At 45.8% G+C, this 17,917-nt stretch overlaps 1 protein-coding gene across 9 annotated transcripts in view; it reads left to right on the forward strand.

The window, feature by feature from the left end:
* The window catches only part of LOC121590377 (uncharacterized protein CG43867), a 178,143-nt gene that overhangs the window by 51,028 nt on the left and 109,198 nt on the right, over window positions 1–17,917 (forward strand). For all 9 annotated transcript variants that reach the window (XM_041909999.1, XM_041910005.1, XM_041910002.1 and 6 more), the window contains exons 2-3: window positions 2,302–3,257; window positions 3,404–3,496. In XM_041909999.1, the coding sequence (XP_041765933.1) occupies window positions 2,463–3,257; window positions 3,404–3,496 (888 nt within the window). In that variant the 5' untranslated portion in view covers window positions 2,302–2,462. The remainder of the gene's footprint in view (window positions 1–2,301; window positions 3,258–3,403; window positions 3,497–17,917) is intronic.

Raw genomic sequence — 17,917 nt, forward strand, 5'->3', positions numbered from 1 at the left:
TTTCTGCCCTCCATACCTTATTAGACATCTTGTCATACAGAATCGATTCAATGTGTGTTGTATCTCATAGTATCAGAAAAATAGTATCATCCTTTGGTTGGAATCATATTTTCCAATTCGAATGAATCTCAACAGAATGCTGCAAACTTATCAAACAATTTGCTACTACAATCCTTTTACTTTTACGACAAAGTGTACAAACAAGCATTACTATTGTTCGGCGATCCATATGCTATCGTCTATTTAGTGCATGATGAACAGCTTCACTCATGGTTATTTAATTCCTTCTGCTTCAACCAACCATCCAACCAACCAGCCACTCACAGTAGACACACATAAAAGAGTGCCGTCGTCCCGTGTGCACGTTATCTATGAAAAATCCAATTTCCTCCACGTGCCACACTATCATCCCCGGCCGATCATCCTTTTCAAACCCAATCAAATATCTCGCACCCCCTCCCCGCCGACCCACATCTTCATTTCCTATCGAACCTTGGCTTTGTACGGACGCGCGTTTTGTTCGATTTCATTTCGCCCGAATGCGTATCCGATGGGGCCGGTCGTGCGCTTTCCCTCGCTTTTCAGCCCCGAAAGTTGAGTGAGAAAATGCGTAACTTACTGGTCACATTTCCAACCACATCCCAGGCTAGCAAGGAAGGCAGTGAAGGCAGTGACACTCTCCCATCTCAGCCTCTCATTCTGCCTCACCAGTGTTGGCCCGTTATGATGGGTGAGAAAATTCTTTGTTGAAAAGTGATAGAGCCCGTTGAATGCGTGCGACGTGCCATTTCGTTTTTTTTTTGCTCTGTTTGCTGTTGTGGCTGCAGACTTTACCATCGCTCCCCCTGCCAACAGCACAGTGAAAGGGGTTTCGGTTGATTTTTCCGGTTGTTTGGAACAAAATCGGTGACAGCAAACGCACAGGGAGGGGGTGATGACGCGTTCGAATTTGTGTATTTTTGTTTGCGGTGTTCAACTGTGATTTTACGGGCAGATGGGGTAACTGGTGAGACCGGTTGCAACGGGGTTCCGGCCCTTGCCCTCCTCGTTGCGGTCCTATTCTGTCTCGTTTGGGGACATTTTTATTACGCCGATAAATAATGGGAATGGATCGGATGTGTGTTCGATCTCCCCGTACACGCACAAAGGCGACCGGTCAAAGCGAGGAAGTTTGCCGGGGGGGAAGAGAGCATTGGAAAGGATATTCGCATACGTTGAGTGGGTTTGATATTCTATTTGCGTTAACTTTTTTGTTTTGTTTTGCACAACACAAAAAAGTGCACACAAAACATGTATTGTTTGTTGGAATATTTTAAGCTACACTGCCACACTTTACGCAAACAGCTGTTTGGTGAGATAAATGTTCGGTTCGTGCGACCAGTGCGCCGCACCGTCCAATGTTGCGTGGTGAATAATGTATGAAAAATGTTTGAAATTCTAAAGCCCTGCTTCAAACCAACATTTTCCATTGGATTGTTCTGTTCGCCAGGTTTGGTCCTACGAATTGCATGGAAAATGTGTAGACATTATCGATAGAAACAAGTTGCTTCAGATGCCTTTATTCAAATCAACACCCATGTTTGTTCAATAGTAATGTTCGTTTTTGCTACAAGAGTAGAACATAAACTAGTTATACATAGGCGGTTGCAGAACTGAGTAGATAAGGCGATGAGAATTGAACAGTTTATAAGGAAAAAATGTGTTTTTTTTTATGCTTGTTAATAGATTTGAGAGGTATTTGTTTTTGAAATACATTCTTTATCCCGCGAAAATCCGGGCATTGCTGTAATACATCATTGTGTTTTATGAAGCCTGCGATAAGCTTATCAGTATCGGTCCAAAACTTGACTGCCCTAGAACTAACGTTCGCGTTTCCCAATAAGTTTGCGTACGGGAAGGACATATGCGTTGAAATATTCAACATCCGATTAGATTTTTGCGCCGACCTAGTGCCTCAGGGCAAAATGGTGTTGCGGTCATGCTTCACAAAAGGCATTGCAATCGACATCGGCAACAATGTGGCTACACTGTCATTGTCTCAGATTCACAAAGGTTCAGCAACCGTTTCCCATGCTAGATATGTCCGCTCAAGGCATGGTTTGCCCAAAAAAGATGATACTGTTGTCCTAAATGCGTTTGTGTTCCATTCGATGTGGTCACAAAGTCATTGTGTGTGTTTTTAATGAAATAGTCTTCCTTTATGGTACTGAAAACAAATTTATTTATTGTCATTGTTTTCAAGTGAATTATGGCAGCAGTGCACGAATGTTTACATTTTTCTTTATATCTCTTTTTTTACAGAAATCTGAATGTGTGTGATACGAAACAGTACATAATGCCCGTAAAAGGCACACGCCGGTTTCGTCATCTTCGTCGACGGTGTTAACCCGACTCCCGCGCAATCAACGGGACCGCTCAGTGCGTTGCGGTGCAACCGGCACGAGCCGCCAAACGCGTTCGCTATGGCCGGTGAAAGTCCACCGAGACGACTGTCGCAAATATTCGACCCGCTCATGAGCCTCAGCGAGCTGCAGGCTCAGATACAGCAGCAGCAACACCAGCTAGCCCATCTCAAGTACGCTGGCGGCGGCTGCGGCGGCGGAGGAGGCGGAAGTAGCAGCAGCGGCTGCCCAACCCCACCACTCGTAGCGCATCCACAGTGCGCGATGGGGGCCATGCCACAGATGGCGTCCTCCTCCTCGGCGCAAACCTTTTCGTCTTCCTCCACGCTGCAGCATCACCACGGTGGTGGTGGTGGTGGGGTAGGTGGCGGCGGTGGTCATCCGAATGGTGCTGCCGCCGGGTACTACAACACTACAGCGTCCTCCTCCACGTCGCTATCGTCCGTATCGAACCAGAGCACCAAGCTTAGCTCGAGCAGCAGCACCGGAAGCTACATCGGTGGAACGCTCGGTTCCGGTGGCAGTGGAAGCGGTGGTGGAGGAGCAGGCGGCGGAGGGGGGCTTCCAGTACCTCCGCCGCACGTGCTGGGTAGGATAATGATGGGCTCCCGTTCGACACCGAACAGTCCACGGTTGATGAGCCGTCGGAATGGGAGCGGATCGAAGCCACCGCCCGTGCCACAGAAGCCGACCGCAGCGTACATCGCCAACCCGTCGCTGGTTGCGCTCGACTGTGATGCTCCGTGGCCACCGCTCGGCAACCTAGGGCCCGATCCACTGTCGATGGTCGACGGGCATCATCATCTCGGTGCTGGTGGAGGAGGTGGAGGAGGATATCTACACCATCAACCCGAGGTAAGTAGAGCGGCATTGTGCAGGGTTGCTAAAAACGCCCGAATGTATGCAATACGCTGAACAAAGCGTCTTTTGTATGACATTGTGCTAGCATTTTTAACTGGGCATTTCATTTATTGATTGTGATTTCCTTGTTCACTGTGCAGATCAATTGGCAGGAGCGATGTTTGGAGTTGCAGTTGGAGCTGCATCGATCAAGGAACCAGGCCGGGCGTGTACGGGACATGTTGCGGGAAAAGGTAAACCATCTTGTGTAATATTACATGTGATCTTCATTAGGCATTTATTTCCCGATACGTCTCATTGAGCTGTTAAAACATACATGCATGCAAAGCTGAACTTTTGCATACCTTCAGGCGTTTTGAAACATTCATTCTTGTACAGCTTGGCAACATTTCTGTAGGGTATTCGGTCTACTCCGTCTCATGGATTGTATAGTGGGCGAGAAAATCTCCCGAGTAAAACCGTTGAAAAAGGCTGGCGCCTTGCTATAAGTTTCCGCTATGCTAACCGCGGGATATATTGTAAAAATCTTGCCTCTCTTAGTGGGAATCGATTATCCCTTTAAGAGCAATGCTCTTCAAATTCTTTGAAGAAAGGACCTTAGAACCTTACACTTGAATTGTAATTTTATTTATTGGCAATTTCTGGGGTATTCTTTTCAAGAGCCTACGTGCTCCGTTAGCGATAGATACATTGTTTTCTACAATTCTCATTCAGTACGCACTATTCCAACTGGACTTTAGTTAAATGGGATTTCTGGTTAATGGGAAAATAGATGTAGTGCGTGTTGCCTATGTGTGGGCGTTATTAATTCATTGCCTAACCTTAAGGGTGTTTCATGCCTATCTCAAAATCCAACAATTTCAATGCAGAAAAAAATAGATTTTCCCTTCCCTGTCATCGTCGAGTGATGTTCCAGAATAAATAACGTACAGTTTGTTGCAATCCACTCACCCACCCGAAAGGATTTTGATTAAATCCTGTCATGTCAACAATGATCATATCTTCATGGGTTTTTTTTATTCCCCCACCCTACCCCATCTTTTGAGCCGTCTGTGCATGTTTGAGCGTTTCAACCGATGTGAAGCAAAACAAACATATAAACCCGGCCCCATTAATTTAAATCGTCCGTCATGTGCGGCCGCTCGTAAAACCGGCTCCAAGGGACGTGAATATAATGTGACACTACCCGCTTCATGGTGGTCACTCCTAATCGAATCGAATCATGAGCTTTTCCCCTCACCGGTTCGCAATGAGCTGTCAAACGTGCCGTGTGCTGCTGTGTGATCGTGGCGGAAGGAGGTGAAAAAATAATGACCACCCCTATCTTGATGATCCCTTTAAACAGCCCATTAAACTTATCTGTGCTTTGTGCATAAAAGCAAAGCTTTAGCATAGATTCTCCCCGCAACCCGAGTCCAGTATGTGTTCATGTTCCGCCTGGGGGTGGCAAATTTGCTCAAACTTACGCAAAAACTGTTTGCTCAGCAATGATTTGCTCTCGTGGTGCCATGAGGTTTTACCCCTACCCCTTAGTATTAGTCCATACCTCCGCCGCGGGCACTGTTGCCTCATGAACTGCAGGACATTATTACCACCTCGTAAAAATGATATCCTTCGTTTCGAATCCTTTCCGTGCCAGGGGCAAGGGTTGCAAGGGAGAAGAAAGAAAGTGGGAAGAAAACGAACGGAAAGCGTCAGTGGTGTCCTTCGGTGTCAGTCGGTTGCCCTGAGCGTGCTAAGCTCTGTGGAAAGCCTCGTAATAATAGCATGTGTGTGTGTGTGTGTGTGTGTGTAGATGTGTAGATGCGACGGTGTATGTGTAGCTTCTCCTCCACCGGAAACCATCTCGTAAAGCTCATTATTTTATGATTATTCATTTAGCTCCGAAGCATCGTTGCCGCTGGCATCGCAGCTCTGATTCTACCGCCCTCCCAGCCGCCGTACCCCTTTGCTGTCGCCGCCGTCGTACACGTCGTTATTTAAATCTCCATATGCTACGGACCATCGGACCGTTTGGCCCCGAGAACGAGAACACCCAATGGCCAACGGGAGAACATTAGGACGACGTCCACCGAGCAGCGTAAAACGCATCACTTTTCCCCTTGCTCCGAGTAGGGTTTGGAGGTTGCCACACTGGGTTTGGATCGAGGTGAGGTGAGCTGAACACCATCGACGATCATCACCGCCCAGCAGCCGCCCGCCTCGGTCGCGGGAGGGAGCGAGTCTGTGGCATCGCCCGGCAAGGGATAACGGTTTTATGGCGCTAAAGCCGACCATTTTTCCTGGCCCTTAATTTCCGCTCATTTTGACAGCTGAAAAGGAGCAGCCGTTCGCATATTGTCATTTCCAACGTGACACATGGCACGCGGTGACTCCACCCGGGGATGGCGACGACGGTGCGACGGAGTGCGGCAAGCCGTCTCACCCCCCGCGTCCCCCTTTGCACGACGCGCCAGCCTTTGGGCAAGATAAAGTATTTTAACACGAAATAAAACTTCTGTATGTGCTCTATCTCGTTGTTAGATTTAATTTACTGCACCATTTCTCGCACCGTTGCATGGGGAGTGCTGGGTGCGTTGCCCCACGGGACGATGGTTGGGTTGGGTTGGGTGTGTTTTATGTGTGTGTGTTATGCTGTGGTGTAAGGAAGTACTTCCGATGGGGATTCTCCAATGGGACAGTGTATGTATATGTGGTAGTGTGTGAGGAAGCCATTGGCCACAGGAACGTATTAGACATTTGGCAGTATATTTGTCCACTTTTTTCCTTTTAATTGGACATTTGGCTTGTCGTCTTAGCCTATGATAACCCTTGAGTGTTCAACAGGTTTTGGGTGCAAGGTGGTGAACAAAAAGTGTTTTTTTTGTTCAAGTGGAATCCAATTAGTAATCTATTTATTTACTTCCTTTCAGTTGTAGAAGTAATGTTTTTTTTTATAGTGTTTATGAGTTGGGAAAATATAAATGATTTTCCACGAAGGGTTACCCACAGTAGATGTTTAATTTTTTTTCATCCAATATAGCTTGAGAGTGGCAGGTTTTAGTCCCAGCTTTTCAACTTGATTTGTTTAATAATCTCACTTTCATGTGATCCGAACCTATTAGTGGTGGCGATGGTGGCACTACGTTTTCTTTGCCACTTTGAGAAAATAGTTCCCTGTGCTTCCTCCGTCCGGCACGTGCTACGAGTACAAAGTAACGGCTAAAACCGCAAACTGACGGCGAAAGTCGTGTCTGAAGTTCACGGTTGAAGAAAAAAAAAAAACAAAACCAAAAAAACTGTCCCCTCGCGACGTGACAATGAACCTTGCAAGAAGCACAGTTCGCTTCCGAGACTCGAGGGCAAAGAACCTGATTTTAATATGTGTTCTTAAATTCTGCACACACTCACAATGCAAAAAAAAAGAGCAGCGCAGTTGATGCGAGATCGGTTCCATCCCTTCAACAGGCGGCCTTTCTGGCCTTCGCTGTGAGCTGTTGGAACCTCCATTCCGTAATGATTTTCCCATTTGATGCAAGAACGTACCGGTTAAATCGGTAAAATTAATTCAGCGACACGAGCGACTGAAATGTTTGCTGCCTCCCCACCAAACGGTTTGACGACTGTGTTTGCGAAGGATCTGTTTGCAGGGGCGATGATGGACGATGGGGGTGGGATCGAGTGGGTGGGGTGCAGAAATGGGGGACATATTTTATGCGTGAGTCAGCATAAGGTCTCGCTGCTAAGTAAGCTGGAAATAGTTTAATTTTCGGTAGGTTTAAGGGTACATTTTTAGATGAAAGAGAATGGCGTCACATCTACGCTGTACATTTCTTGTTTTATTTAAATGAAACGCGTAATTTATTTCTTTAGCTGCTTTGGAGAGGAAGATGCGGATTGTAATAAATTGTAATGGATTTTTTAGTGTTTTATTTATTATGGAGTGCGGAGAATGCATTTGAATTATGAAGCGCACGTTACGGGAATATCAAATTGGCACCAGGAACGTTTTTCAAATATTTAAATTGCCCTAAGCACAATGAAATGAATTTAATTGTTACATCGTGTTCACTTTTACTTAATCAAAAACAAGCACTTCTTTTACCTTTTACTAGTTGCAATGCCTTCGGTTGTGAAAAGTTCTCTCAAAAAGGTGCTTGTAAGCGTAGGTTTAGAAAGGTGGGGAAAACTTTTCCTATAAAACCGGTCCCGATTCTGGTAAAAATCACTTTTCCAAAACGGCATTGCTCATTTCAAGGCCACTCAAAATTGCTGTCTGGCTTTTTGGGGGCTCCCTCCAGAGCTCTCAGTATCCAGTGATGCTAGCGCTAGCGGGTTGGATGCTACACAAAAATCAATATTTTCGTTTTAATTTGCAGCTTTCTCCAGGCCGGCAGGAAGGTACATTTGCATCCCTTCCCCGGGAGGCTGGGATAAATTTCGTTTCAAGATGCTGGAAGGCTAAGAATAGCGGTTAAGTGTTAGGGCCATTCGCGCATAATTGGCTGTCTGGTGATACTTACTACGCCAGACGACGAGCTTGTTGTTCTGTTTTCGGCCAACGCCGGGCCGGTCTCTTGAAGTGGATTAGTAAGAAAGCATTCGTTGTGCCGGCGAACGGCACAGCTCTGTATGGAAAGTGAAGTTTTGTTGTTGTTCTTGTACGGCTGTGCTATTATTAGCAGCTGAGGCTTTGCTAATGATCTGTAAGCAAACTGTGTACCAAGCACTTAGTGCTTACGGTGGCTTTGTTTTTTCGAGCGAACTCTCAATCAATCGTAGCTGTAAGCGAGTTACAACAGCTTGCGCGAAGTGTGGTTTGGCTGTTTTTTTGTCTTAAAGAGGTAAATATTTGAAAAGGATGTTATAATGTTCTGTGCTATATGAAAAAGCAAGTTATCTTCGTCAAACAATACTTATAGATGAAAAATGTTGAGACGTTATCAACAGGATTCTTTCTTTCACCCGAATGTACAATAAATATGAGATACACAAGCGTTTTTTAAGCAACGTTAGTTTATTGAAGATAAAAATTCAGTCGCTTGGTTCGGGGATCGGTGAAAGAATGACTAAAGATCGTAACCTTTGCCACGTTCGGGAATTTTCGTGCTATCGGGACTGCTCGGCCCGATCGTTATCAGCACGACTCCACTTCGATAGTGTCCTCTATCAGGATTGACGGAAAACACCACTGTGCTATCGAATTGACCGTTAATATTTATTTTTATTTTAAACAAAAAATATATTCAGCTGTTGATGGTTTATATTACGATTTATGAAATTTAACGCATTGTAGCTCAGCAATAAACCATACATTGTTCGTAATAGCCACAAAGCACAAACAATTTCCCATAAACAAACACAAAGCTTCCCTGTTGTGCGATCGGTTCAAATTTGATCAATTATTCAAGTAATAGTGCATACTGTAAGGCTATTACGCTCGTTCACCAACTCCGCTACAGTTACTTACACACACTGCGTGCATTTAAATTGATTGGAAATGTGTTTGAACAATACATCAACGTTTCATCGTGTGCTGCCATACCATGGTGTATCTACCCCCTCGACCAGCGGGCTACACTAAACATATCAAACAAAAGCAAACACTACCGAATGGTCGGTCCACTCCAGCTCGAGCGTTGTGCGCTAGCGTTGCTCTGTGATCATCCAGTGCCCTGATGGGTGGGTAGAATATGCATTATGAAAGCGTATTTGTGATACGGTGGACCACCTTAGTAAGCGACCCATCCCGGTAGCACGAAGGGAGGAAACATGAACCACCGGCCATGGTGAGTGAGGTTAAGGTTAAAGGATAAACATGGGTGTGCCTGACTAGTGCAGTGAAAGCACTTTCGGTATCGCACTTTTCTGCTGGCTTTTTCTCTCTCTCTCTCTCTCTCTCTCTCTCTCTCTCTCTCTCTCTCGTTCGTTCGCTCTTGTGCCCGGTTATCATAATTGTTTTACGGTGCGATGTAAGCATGGGACGTAAATCAGCTCCTTCCTAATGGAGTGTACTTTGTCCTGTCAGAATCAATTCGGGAGGACTGTTTGAAACGTTTTTGTTTTTCGTCTAAGAAGGTTCAATATGATGGTGAAAGGAGTTGTGCATGGAAGAGCTAAATAACTTAAGCTACACGAGCTTACGTATGCCATATTTTTCTATGTTTTTAAAACATGTGTCCAGCGGGTGTAACAAAATTGCATTCGCTTCAGTTTCCTAAACAGCTGAACAAATGCGGCTAGTTTTCAATTAAAGTGTTCTCAATAACCATTTCTGGACATTGTATTCCGCATAGCCTGTCACACAAAGTAGCGAAGAGTGTGCAAACCCTCACTCTCTATCCTTTCAAAACAAGAGATGTGTTTACTGTAATTGAGCTTTTGTTGGTCAGCAGCATGGTCAATATTTCTCCCATGCGGGAACAAACATGCTCGTACGGCGAACTCTTCACCCACTATGTCCATCTACCTGTTCATCAAACATCCGAGTCCCCCTGAAAACCCTCCAGCGCAACGTAACCCGAACTGCAGGCTCGCGTAAACAAATCCGATAAATGGTATTTACAGCAGCTCTTCGTCTCCGCGATCCATTCCACCTCTCCGATTTCTTCGTGGTCATCGCGTGAACCATCAGGTCTCGGTAATCGGTAGAACAGCTCGCTGATAGATCCTTTCGAGCCAAAAGTCCCCAATGTTCCGCGCGTTCGAATCGATTCAAATCGTGTGTAGTCATCGCGGTGGTCGTTTGTTTCCGCATGTTTACAGCAAACATGGCATACACACACACTCACACACACACGTCGGCATACGTGACATCGCAGCCTTCCCATGGGAGTGAGGCGAGTGAGAAGGAACGAGGACAGGTGCTGCTCCCCATGGTGCATCGGTCGGTCAGCAGTTTCTACTTTCCGGTGCCATTCGTTTTCCGGCTGCTCCCTGACGTTTAGTAACATTGATGTGTTTAAACCACCGAAGCAAAAGCGGTGGCCGGCTGAATTGTTGGATATTGAGTTACGGGGTGTGGTTTTAGCTCTGTAGCTTCATTGTGGGCTGAAGCTGGCGGGTAGGTCTGGTAGGTTTAGTTGTGAGCCGGTTCAGAACGAAATAATTGTAACATTTTCAATTAAAAATGTTGTGTTTCAACATGTTTTTGTGGTTTTTCCATCGCCGAAAGCGTGTTCGACAGCGAGCAATATCAATTTAGATTAAAGGATCGGTGTGGTTGAGGCCAGCCGATCGAGTAAAATCATTTTTACCACTCGTCAATAGCTATGGTATACATATAAACGGGCAAGAGGTAAAAGCGTGATGTTATCGTAGCATTTCCATTTTGTATAATTGTGTTGGATTTTGTTAGGCTTTGCTATTGTACATAAAATCAGATTTACTAGAGTTTTGCCACGCGAAGGAACACACGCATCTCATTTCCATAACAATGAGCAATAAGCACTTTTGCTTTATGGTTATTAAGTTGAAGCTGAAATGTAAACTGTGTGTTGTGTAAATTTGCATAACTAGTACCATATTTTTCTCATTTCTCAATTCTCGAGCCTTATTTAAACTTTTAACTAAACAATCATCACAATTAAGCAATAATCGAATGTCCAATTACAACATTTCTTCTGCCCCAGTTGGCCTCTGGGCTGGTTACTCGGGGCCCTGGTTCTCGCTACCTTTTGTTTTGTCGAGTATCACAATAGCGTCGCTAATTGCTGCACCGAATGGCCTTGATCGATGAATCGATAAATCTCCCTCCGGGCGGATAAATCTTCCACCGTGGAACTGCGCTGGCATGCCTCGAAAGTGAAACTGTCCCAGCAAAGCAAACGGTGCAACCCTGAACGATGCTACCATATCGAGGGTTTGGTGTGTGTGTGTGTGTGTGTTTGTGTGGTTTGCGCGGCTGCCTGAATTGAGACGACCGAACGCCCAGACAGCAAATTAATAGGAAAGTCAATGTAATCCTACACCAATGCTGATTAGAGGCCTGGACACAAAACACCATTCGACGGTGCTGCCAGCAGCGTTTAAAACTCATGTGCATGTGCGTGTGTTCGGTCCTGTCGTTCGGGTTGATGGACGAGTCGAGCGATGATGGCCGGCGGGTATGGTTGTGACAAGGCAGCAGCACAGAATCCCCACAACATGCCGGGTAAACGTCTGCGCCGTCATGGATGGGATGCGATTTATCTGTATCTCCCCTCCGTTTCGCTCCGAGCGCTGTGTGTGTTGGGTTCCTATTCCCCTTACGGCCGATGGTGCTGCAGTGCCACATAGTGCTACAGTGCCGGGCAATGGAAACTGCATCAACTGCAGGAGTGGGTTGGTCGTCCTGCAGGAATGAGTTGTAATCAATCACGCGCATGATTCGTCACCCGTTTCAGGATGCTTATTGGTTTGAGGGAGTACGTTTTTTGATATTCATTGTGTCAAAACTCCAGGAATTGGTCCGTATTATGCATGCAAATGATATACTCCGTAAAATCTTTCCTCGCAAAATAGGTTTGAAGAAGACAGAGAAAGGAAACAAACCTGCAAAACGGTAGTCAGTAGGGATTATTCCGCAATGCATAGAATCCCAAACAGTGTTGGATTGATTTGATGGATTAAACATTCATTAAAAAGATGTGTCATCAAACGAAGAGCGAGTGAGAGTGAGAGAGAGAGAAAGAGAGAGAGAGAGAGAGAGAGAGAGAGAGAGAGAGAGAGAGAGAGAGAGAGAGAGAGAAATCTGGAATGGGAAAATGGGTCCTTTTTTGATACTTCTCTCTAACTGATCCCCTGATACCTGGAGCATCGCGATAACTTGGACCGTAAGTTCATTAAGGAGATTTCTATGCATGTTCACGTTTCGGCGTTGCTTATCTGTCACTGCACAGGGACGCTAGCAGCACCGAATTCAGCAAACCTCGAAATAGAATGCTCTACGTAAAATAGGCCTGTAGAACAGCTCCTTTACTCAATTTCAGTTTTAGTGCTCATAATAGCTGTTGATGCTGAGTATCTTGTGTTGCATCAAGGATTTTTCATACTTCCAGCTAATGCTCACACCTCGCTGGAGCACGTTGGAACTATTGTAATGCACTCTTGCTTTAAAAATCGATCTTAAACGTTCACCGTGATATTGCACGAACGCTTAAAGCATCACCACTAACAGGGTTTTCTTATCGTGAAGTAATCTACTTTTAACGATAACTTAACTGCAATTCTATTCGCTTCGCCGTAAAGTGTCGCTTGGCTTGGTTAAACCGCGGCAAAATTTAATTAAAATATCAATTACAAGTTGGTCGTCCTTTGGTTCCGTGCTTTTCCCCCCTGCACCCCGCACTTCTCACTGCACTTTGTAATGTGATGATGGCGAAGAAGTTGGTTGTAAAAGAGTGTCCTTTCGCCTTTTTCCTACCTCCCACTTTCACTCGCAGCAGCAGCAGCAGCAGCAGCAGTGAGCACAGCGAGAAGCATTTGCTGGTGCAAGATTCAATGCTATCCGATTGCTTCACGGGATAGATTTTAATGAGAATTTTGTCCTAAAACCACCGCTGCTACTACATCACCCCACCGAGAGCTCGCCTCTACTTTCGGCTTGAAGGATAGATTTACATGGATCCTGTGAGCTGTGTTTTTCCCCGGCAGCAAAGACAACCGGGCGAGTGAAATGAATTTCTCGCAGCTTTGAAGTAAACTGTGTACACGCATTGTGCGCTTTTATGTCCGTTTTTGATGCCGACGAATGACGAATCTGGCTCCGTGCTCGATTGATGCTTATCGCCGGCATTTGTTCTATTCAAATATCAAAACCCGTAAATAACGGGCGAAATTAGTGTTGATTTTGCAGGCGCGCTCGTATTTGCTCGCCGAGATATCTCATAATATTGTGCACTGACAATTCTGACGCCTACATTTGTTCTTTGTAACACAACGCAACTCAAATTGTTTTCCAAAAGCCATCCAACATGGCAAACAAATTACGTAGCACCGAGAGCCAGCGAGGAAACGGTGCTTACAATGCTTTGGGTGTGTTGAGATCTACCCACACCACCACACTAGAGCTTTGCTGTATCGGTACACTATCGGCAAGCTTTCACCGCCGTGTCGTATGCACGTCTGAGTGATGGGTTTCTTCGTCCTGCCGCCAGACCTTTGATCCCGTCAGCCGGGTGCAAATAAAAGTCAATCGATTTTTAAACGAAACAGTCACATTCAATCAAAAAAACCGGGAACGTGTAACGCACGCACACTTGTCGCTGGGACATTTCGAATAATGAAGGAACGAGGCAACACATCTGTGTGTATGTGTGTGTGAGCGTGTCGCGTTGAAAGGATTGTCTGGCATTTGCTGTTAGTGTGTGTATGTGTGTGTGCGCACAAGTTTCAAACACATTCCGACACGTCAGCAACATCCGTCGGTGACGGATATCGTATCGATGGAGACGCTTGGCCGCTTTCATCCGGCTCTGCTGTACGTGAACACCCGACACCCGTCGTTCGCGGCGCGCTTTGATGCTTGGCAATGGGTGTAAGTTTCTTGCCCGTTTCTCGTCCGCAGATGATCGGTGGAGTCACAAAGCGAGGCTTGATTGTCTCTGCGACTGGAAACGGCTGGAATGTGTACCTCGTGTGTTGCGAATGTGTGTGTGAGTGTGTGTTTGATGAATGCTCGTTTTGTCCTTTCATCGGCGACAGCACGATTGGCATTGTTGGATGTTGACCCTTTGCTGGGAAGGAAGGACAAACAATAATAGAAAAAAAGGCGTAGGGAAACCGTATCACACGTTGAGAACAAATCCAAAAAAAAGGTCCCAAACCAGTTCGTGTGCATGCAGCTTCACCGCTCGTATTGGTTTCAAAGCGAAATCGAATGTGTAAAGGTTTTGCGGTACGATCTGTTTCAACGCGCCCGGCAAACCCGCAGGCACATGTTGACACTGCTGTGACAGTCAATAATGGTGCCAATAGAGTGTGGGTGCGCTGGTTTTGCGAAGGGCAAAGGACATTGTGTGTGTGTGTTTGCTGCCGATTTTTGGCTGGAGTGCAGAAAAAAGCGGTTTGTTTGACGGTGTCTGTGTGTTTTGTGTGGCTGGTAGACATGGGAGCGCAAGAGCTACGTGTGTCGTTATGTACGTTGATTAAATACCAAACCTGAACGATGGATAAAGAAAAGTTATTGATTGAAGAGCATGATTTGATGACTCGTCCTGTTGAATGTTTTACCATTAATAACAGCTCCGCGAAATGAGAGTGACTTTAGACAAATTGCTTATATATTTTCCCATGAAACACCGGGTAAAATTAATATTTAATTTAGTGTTATTTTAAACACGCACACACACATCCCTGAACGTTGACGTCATATGGAAATTTAATCATCGGTGTGCGTACGTTTTGTCTGTTTATTTTAATTTGGCGATGCCGACAAAGTTTTCATTCTGCGTTGTGAAATTCTGCATCCATTTCATTCATTCACCTTTTGCTTCGAGGGAGGTGGGTGGGGTTGGCAACACTGCTTATGACAGAGTGAGTTTTTTGTGACGGTTGAACCGAAAGGTATCGTGGTACCCCTTTTACACTGAAAACTCCGGTCCATTACTGCCACATTCGCTCCTGCCTGTGCCCACAAGAACCCTATTTGCGTACCTGCTTCCCGGCCCCACGGAACAAACGCACTTTTCTGCAGCAGCAGCAGCAGCGCCGTGCGTTGTAAAGGAAAACAGGTTTTCCTACGGCAAGCGACAAACGGGTTCAACGTGCGCGTGTTTTACCAACGGCAACGTTTGGATATTACTGTTCGGCTGTTTGCGGCCCAATGAACGGATGGTACTCCAGAGAGTACTGCTACCGTGGGTGAAAAGGGCAGACGAGCCGCGGGGAGGGGAGGGTTTCGGGTCGAGCCAACTAATGTGGAACATGTTTTTGATGTTTCGGAAGCACTCCCGGTGCCCGGTGGCTTTTCATTTTTCACCCAAAACCATTTAATTACGCTCCCCTGCCTCCTGCCAACCACGGCTCGTTTGTGGAACTGGAAACCTTTGTGCAGGGTTGTGGGATGGCCTCAAATAATTATAAGACTTCAAACCAGTACGTGTTTAAATTTCTGCTACTCTTTTTGGCCGCCACGGTTTGGGGATGTGTTCTGTTTAGAACAATTTTTGGAAAGCTAACGTGTGCAATTATCAGCCCCACAGAGAAAGAGAAACTCGTCCACAGGGCGAAACGTTTTGTGGTTCGAATTTTCCATTTACGCACGAGTTTTCTATAACTTTTATTTGCATGGGCCCTGGGAGGCTTCTTTTACGGGGCCAGTGCAATGGGACAGTGGTTTCGGTGCGGAGGTTTTGTTTTCAATGGCCGTCCGTCGTCCATTACTGTGTAGCATTTAGTTTTGGTATAATTTACTTGTCCCTTCGTGCACATTCCATGTCGTTTAAATGAGAGAGAGCGAGAGAGAGACACTACGCTCTACAGGCAACTCACACTAACTGATTCTATTGATGGAGTGGACGTGTGAATGTGTTTTGTCTTTTACTGTAGGCCAGAGCGCGTAATATGTTGAAAGTGTTTCGTATCGTTCCTTCGTTCATTTGTTTATGCGTACAAACAAAAAAGGGGTCTTTGGTGTTTATTCGCCCGCCTTAAGGGCGGAACACCAAACCGCATCCTAGTTCGATACAAATTGACTGCGGCTAGCAATTTACTAGCTCGTAAATTGTATGCTAAACAATTCTTAACTTGCTCCATGTTTCGCCATGTGAATGGCTGAGAAGTGTCCTGTATACACGCAACGACCCTGCACAGGTAAACCAGCGGAGAGCGGCGGTGTATGCTTTGTTTATGTTGGTAAGTTTATGTTGCTGCCTTTGCTCCCTCAATGCCGCGTTCACCTTTTCCCGCACCCGGCTTGATGTAGAATCTTAATTATCAATTTTGTGCTGCGGCGGTGTACGGCGCTTCGGTGTGATTGGCACGTGTACCCTCCATACATCTCTGCTCCTCTGTTTCGTGGAGCGCGGGAGCTTCGATTCCGTGCTCGGTTAATGGTAAGAGAATGGTAGGGCTGCTCTACTACCTACCCCCGTGTCCGGAACACGAACGCTTCCGAAGGTGATCGTATTTCATCGCCATCATCATCTTCCGCTGCAGGTTGTGTGGTTTACGTTTCCTTCGGGCGAAGTGCGCGGGTTATTAACATATGATCCTAACCGCAAATGTGGCGTAACCATGGTTGCACGCGCGTGAGGTAATCAGGTTGTAGTTAATTTGCCGTAAATGCAAATCAAGTCATTACCGTCGAGTGGCGGGGGTTGTACCACAGCCTGCTGGAAGTTTCTTTGTAGAAATAACAAGTTAAAATTCTTCGAATTGTTTGTTCAGATTTCAATGTACCAGATACTGTAGATATTTGATGTAGCTCTCAGTTGAATGCGTTTAATTTACCTTACTGTACCTTCTGTTTGTGCCAGTCAATTTTAATGAAAACTCGTAATCGTAGTATGTAAATAAGTTATATGATTCTTTATACAAATCATACCTTCCGGGGCCATATTGCCCCCCCCTGGTTTAAGCTCACTCAACCCATTCAACGCATCAGGTTTGCGATCCAGGTCCCACTACAAGTCACTTCAAGAGTCACTTCAACCGATGCGCTTGGCTGTCCGGAAACCCATCAATATTTCCCGGCCAATGCCTTCTGGCTTGCGAAGAGATGGGGGAATGGCAGCACCAAAATGGCAGATAAATTGGTTGCATGCAAAAAAGTGGGATCCAATTTACCGGGCACGATGTTGACCGGATATTGCCTGTTTCGTGCCATTCGTGGCTCCTCCTGCACTTTGGTCTGGTAGCGTGTGTGGATTTCCACTTCCTAGCCCATGCAAACACGCTTACCGAAGTACCGAACCACTAAATCGTCAATCATTCGCAGACTAACGAAACCGCCGGCCTGACGGAGCTATTATCGTTTCGGTGGCTTTCGCCTCACCCGTTCATCGATTGACCAATCGTCGATTATCCCTCGTTTTTCGGGTTGTGGTGTTTGCAGGTGGGGGTGTTGGCTTCTGGAATTATCTTTTCTTTGCTGCCTGCTCCGATGTCTGTGTGGTCGAGTGGACACTCGAGCGGAGGACGTCTCTAAAACACATCCAGAAATAATGGAGCGCGTCATCGAGAGGACACCCGCCCTGGGCAACCAACACCCGCTTAACGACAATCTTTTGCCATCTTTTCGTGCTTTCTTGGGGAGGTTTATGGGTATAGAATGGGTTTCAATGGTTTACCCCTTTTTTGGGGGGGGAACTGCTCATCCTCAATTTCCATGCTCATTCACATATTCTGTCGCTGCTTTCGAGTGGGCCGTTTCGGTAGCCGTTTCGCCGTAGCACGAATAAATTCAACCCATTTTTGCACTCCAGGCCCCGGCCATAATGGAAACCAATCGGGGTTGGTTTTTACGACCACAACTATCGAGGGTGTAAAAATCACATAAAAGAAAACGTACAAATCAAGTTGAAAAGATGAAACGGAGTTGGAACGAGTAGTGCAAACGGGTACGAACTACTCTGACTGCAATATGGAAATGATTGTAGTGTAGTGAACGGAATGTAAGGAATTATAGTTGAAAAGGTTTACAAAACGTATATTGTAATAACTTAAACGTTTGTGCAATTCATGCAAATAACAAA

Source organism: Anopheles merus, chromosome 2R, assembly GCF_017562075.2.
Source record: "Anopheles merus strain MAF chromosome 2R, AmerM5.1, whole genome shotgun sequence".
In the NCBI taxonomy this organism is placed as follows: Eukaryota; Metazoa; Arthropoda; class Insecta; order Diptera; family Culicidae; genus Anopheles; species Anopheles merus.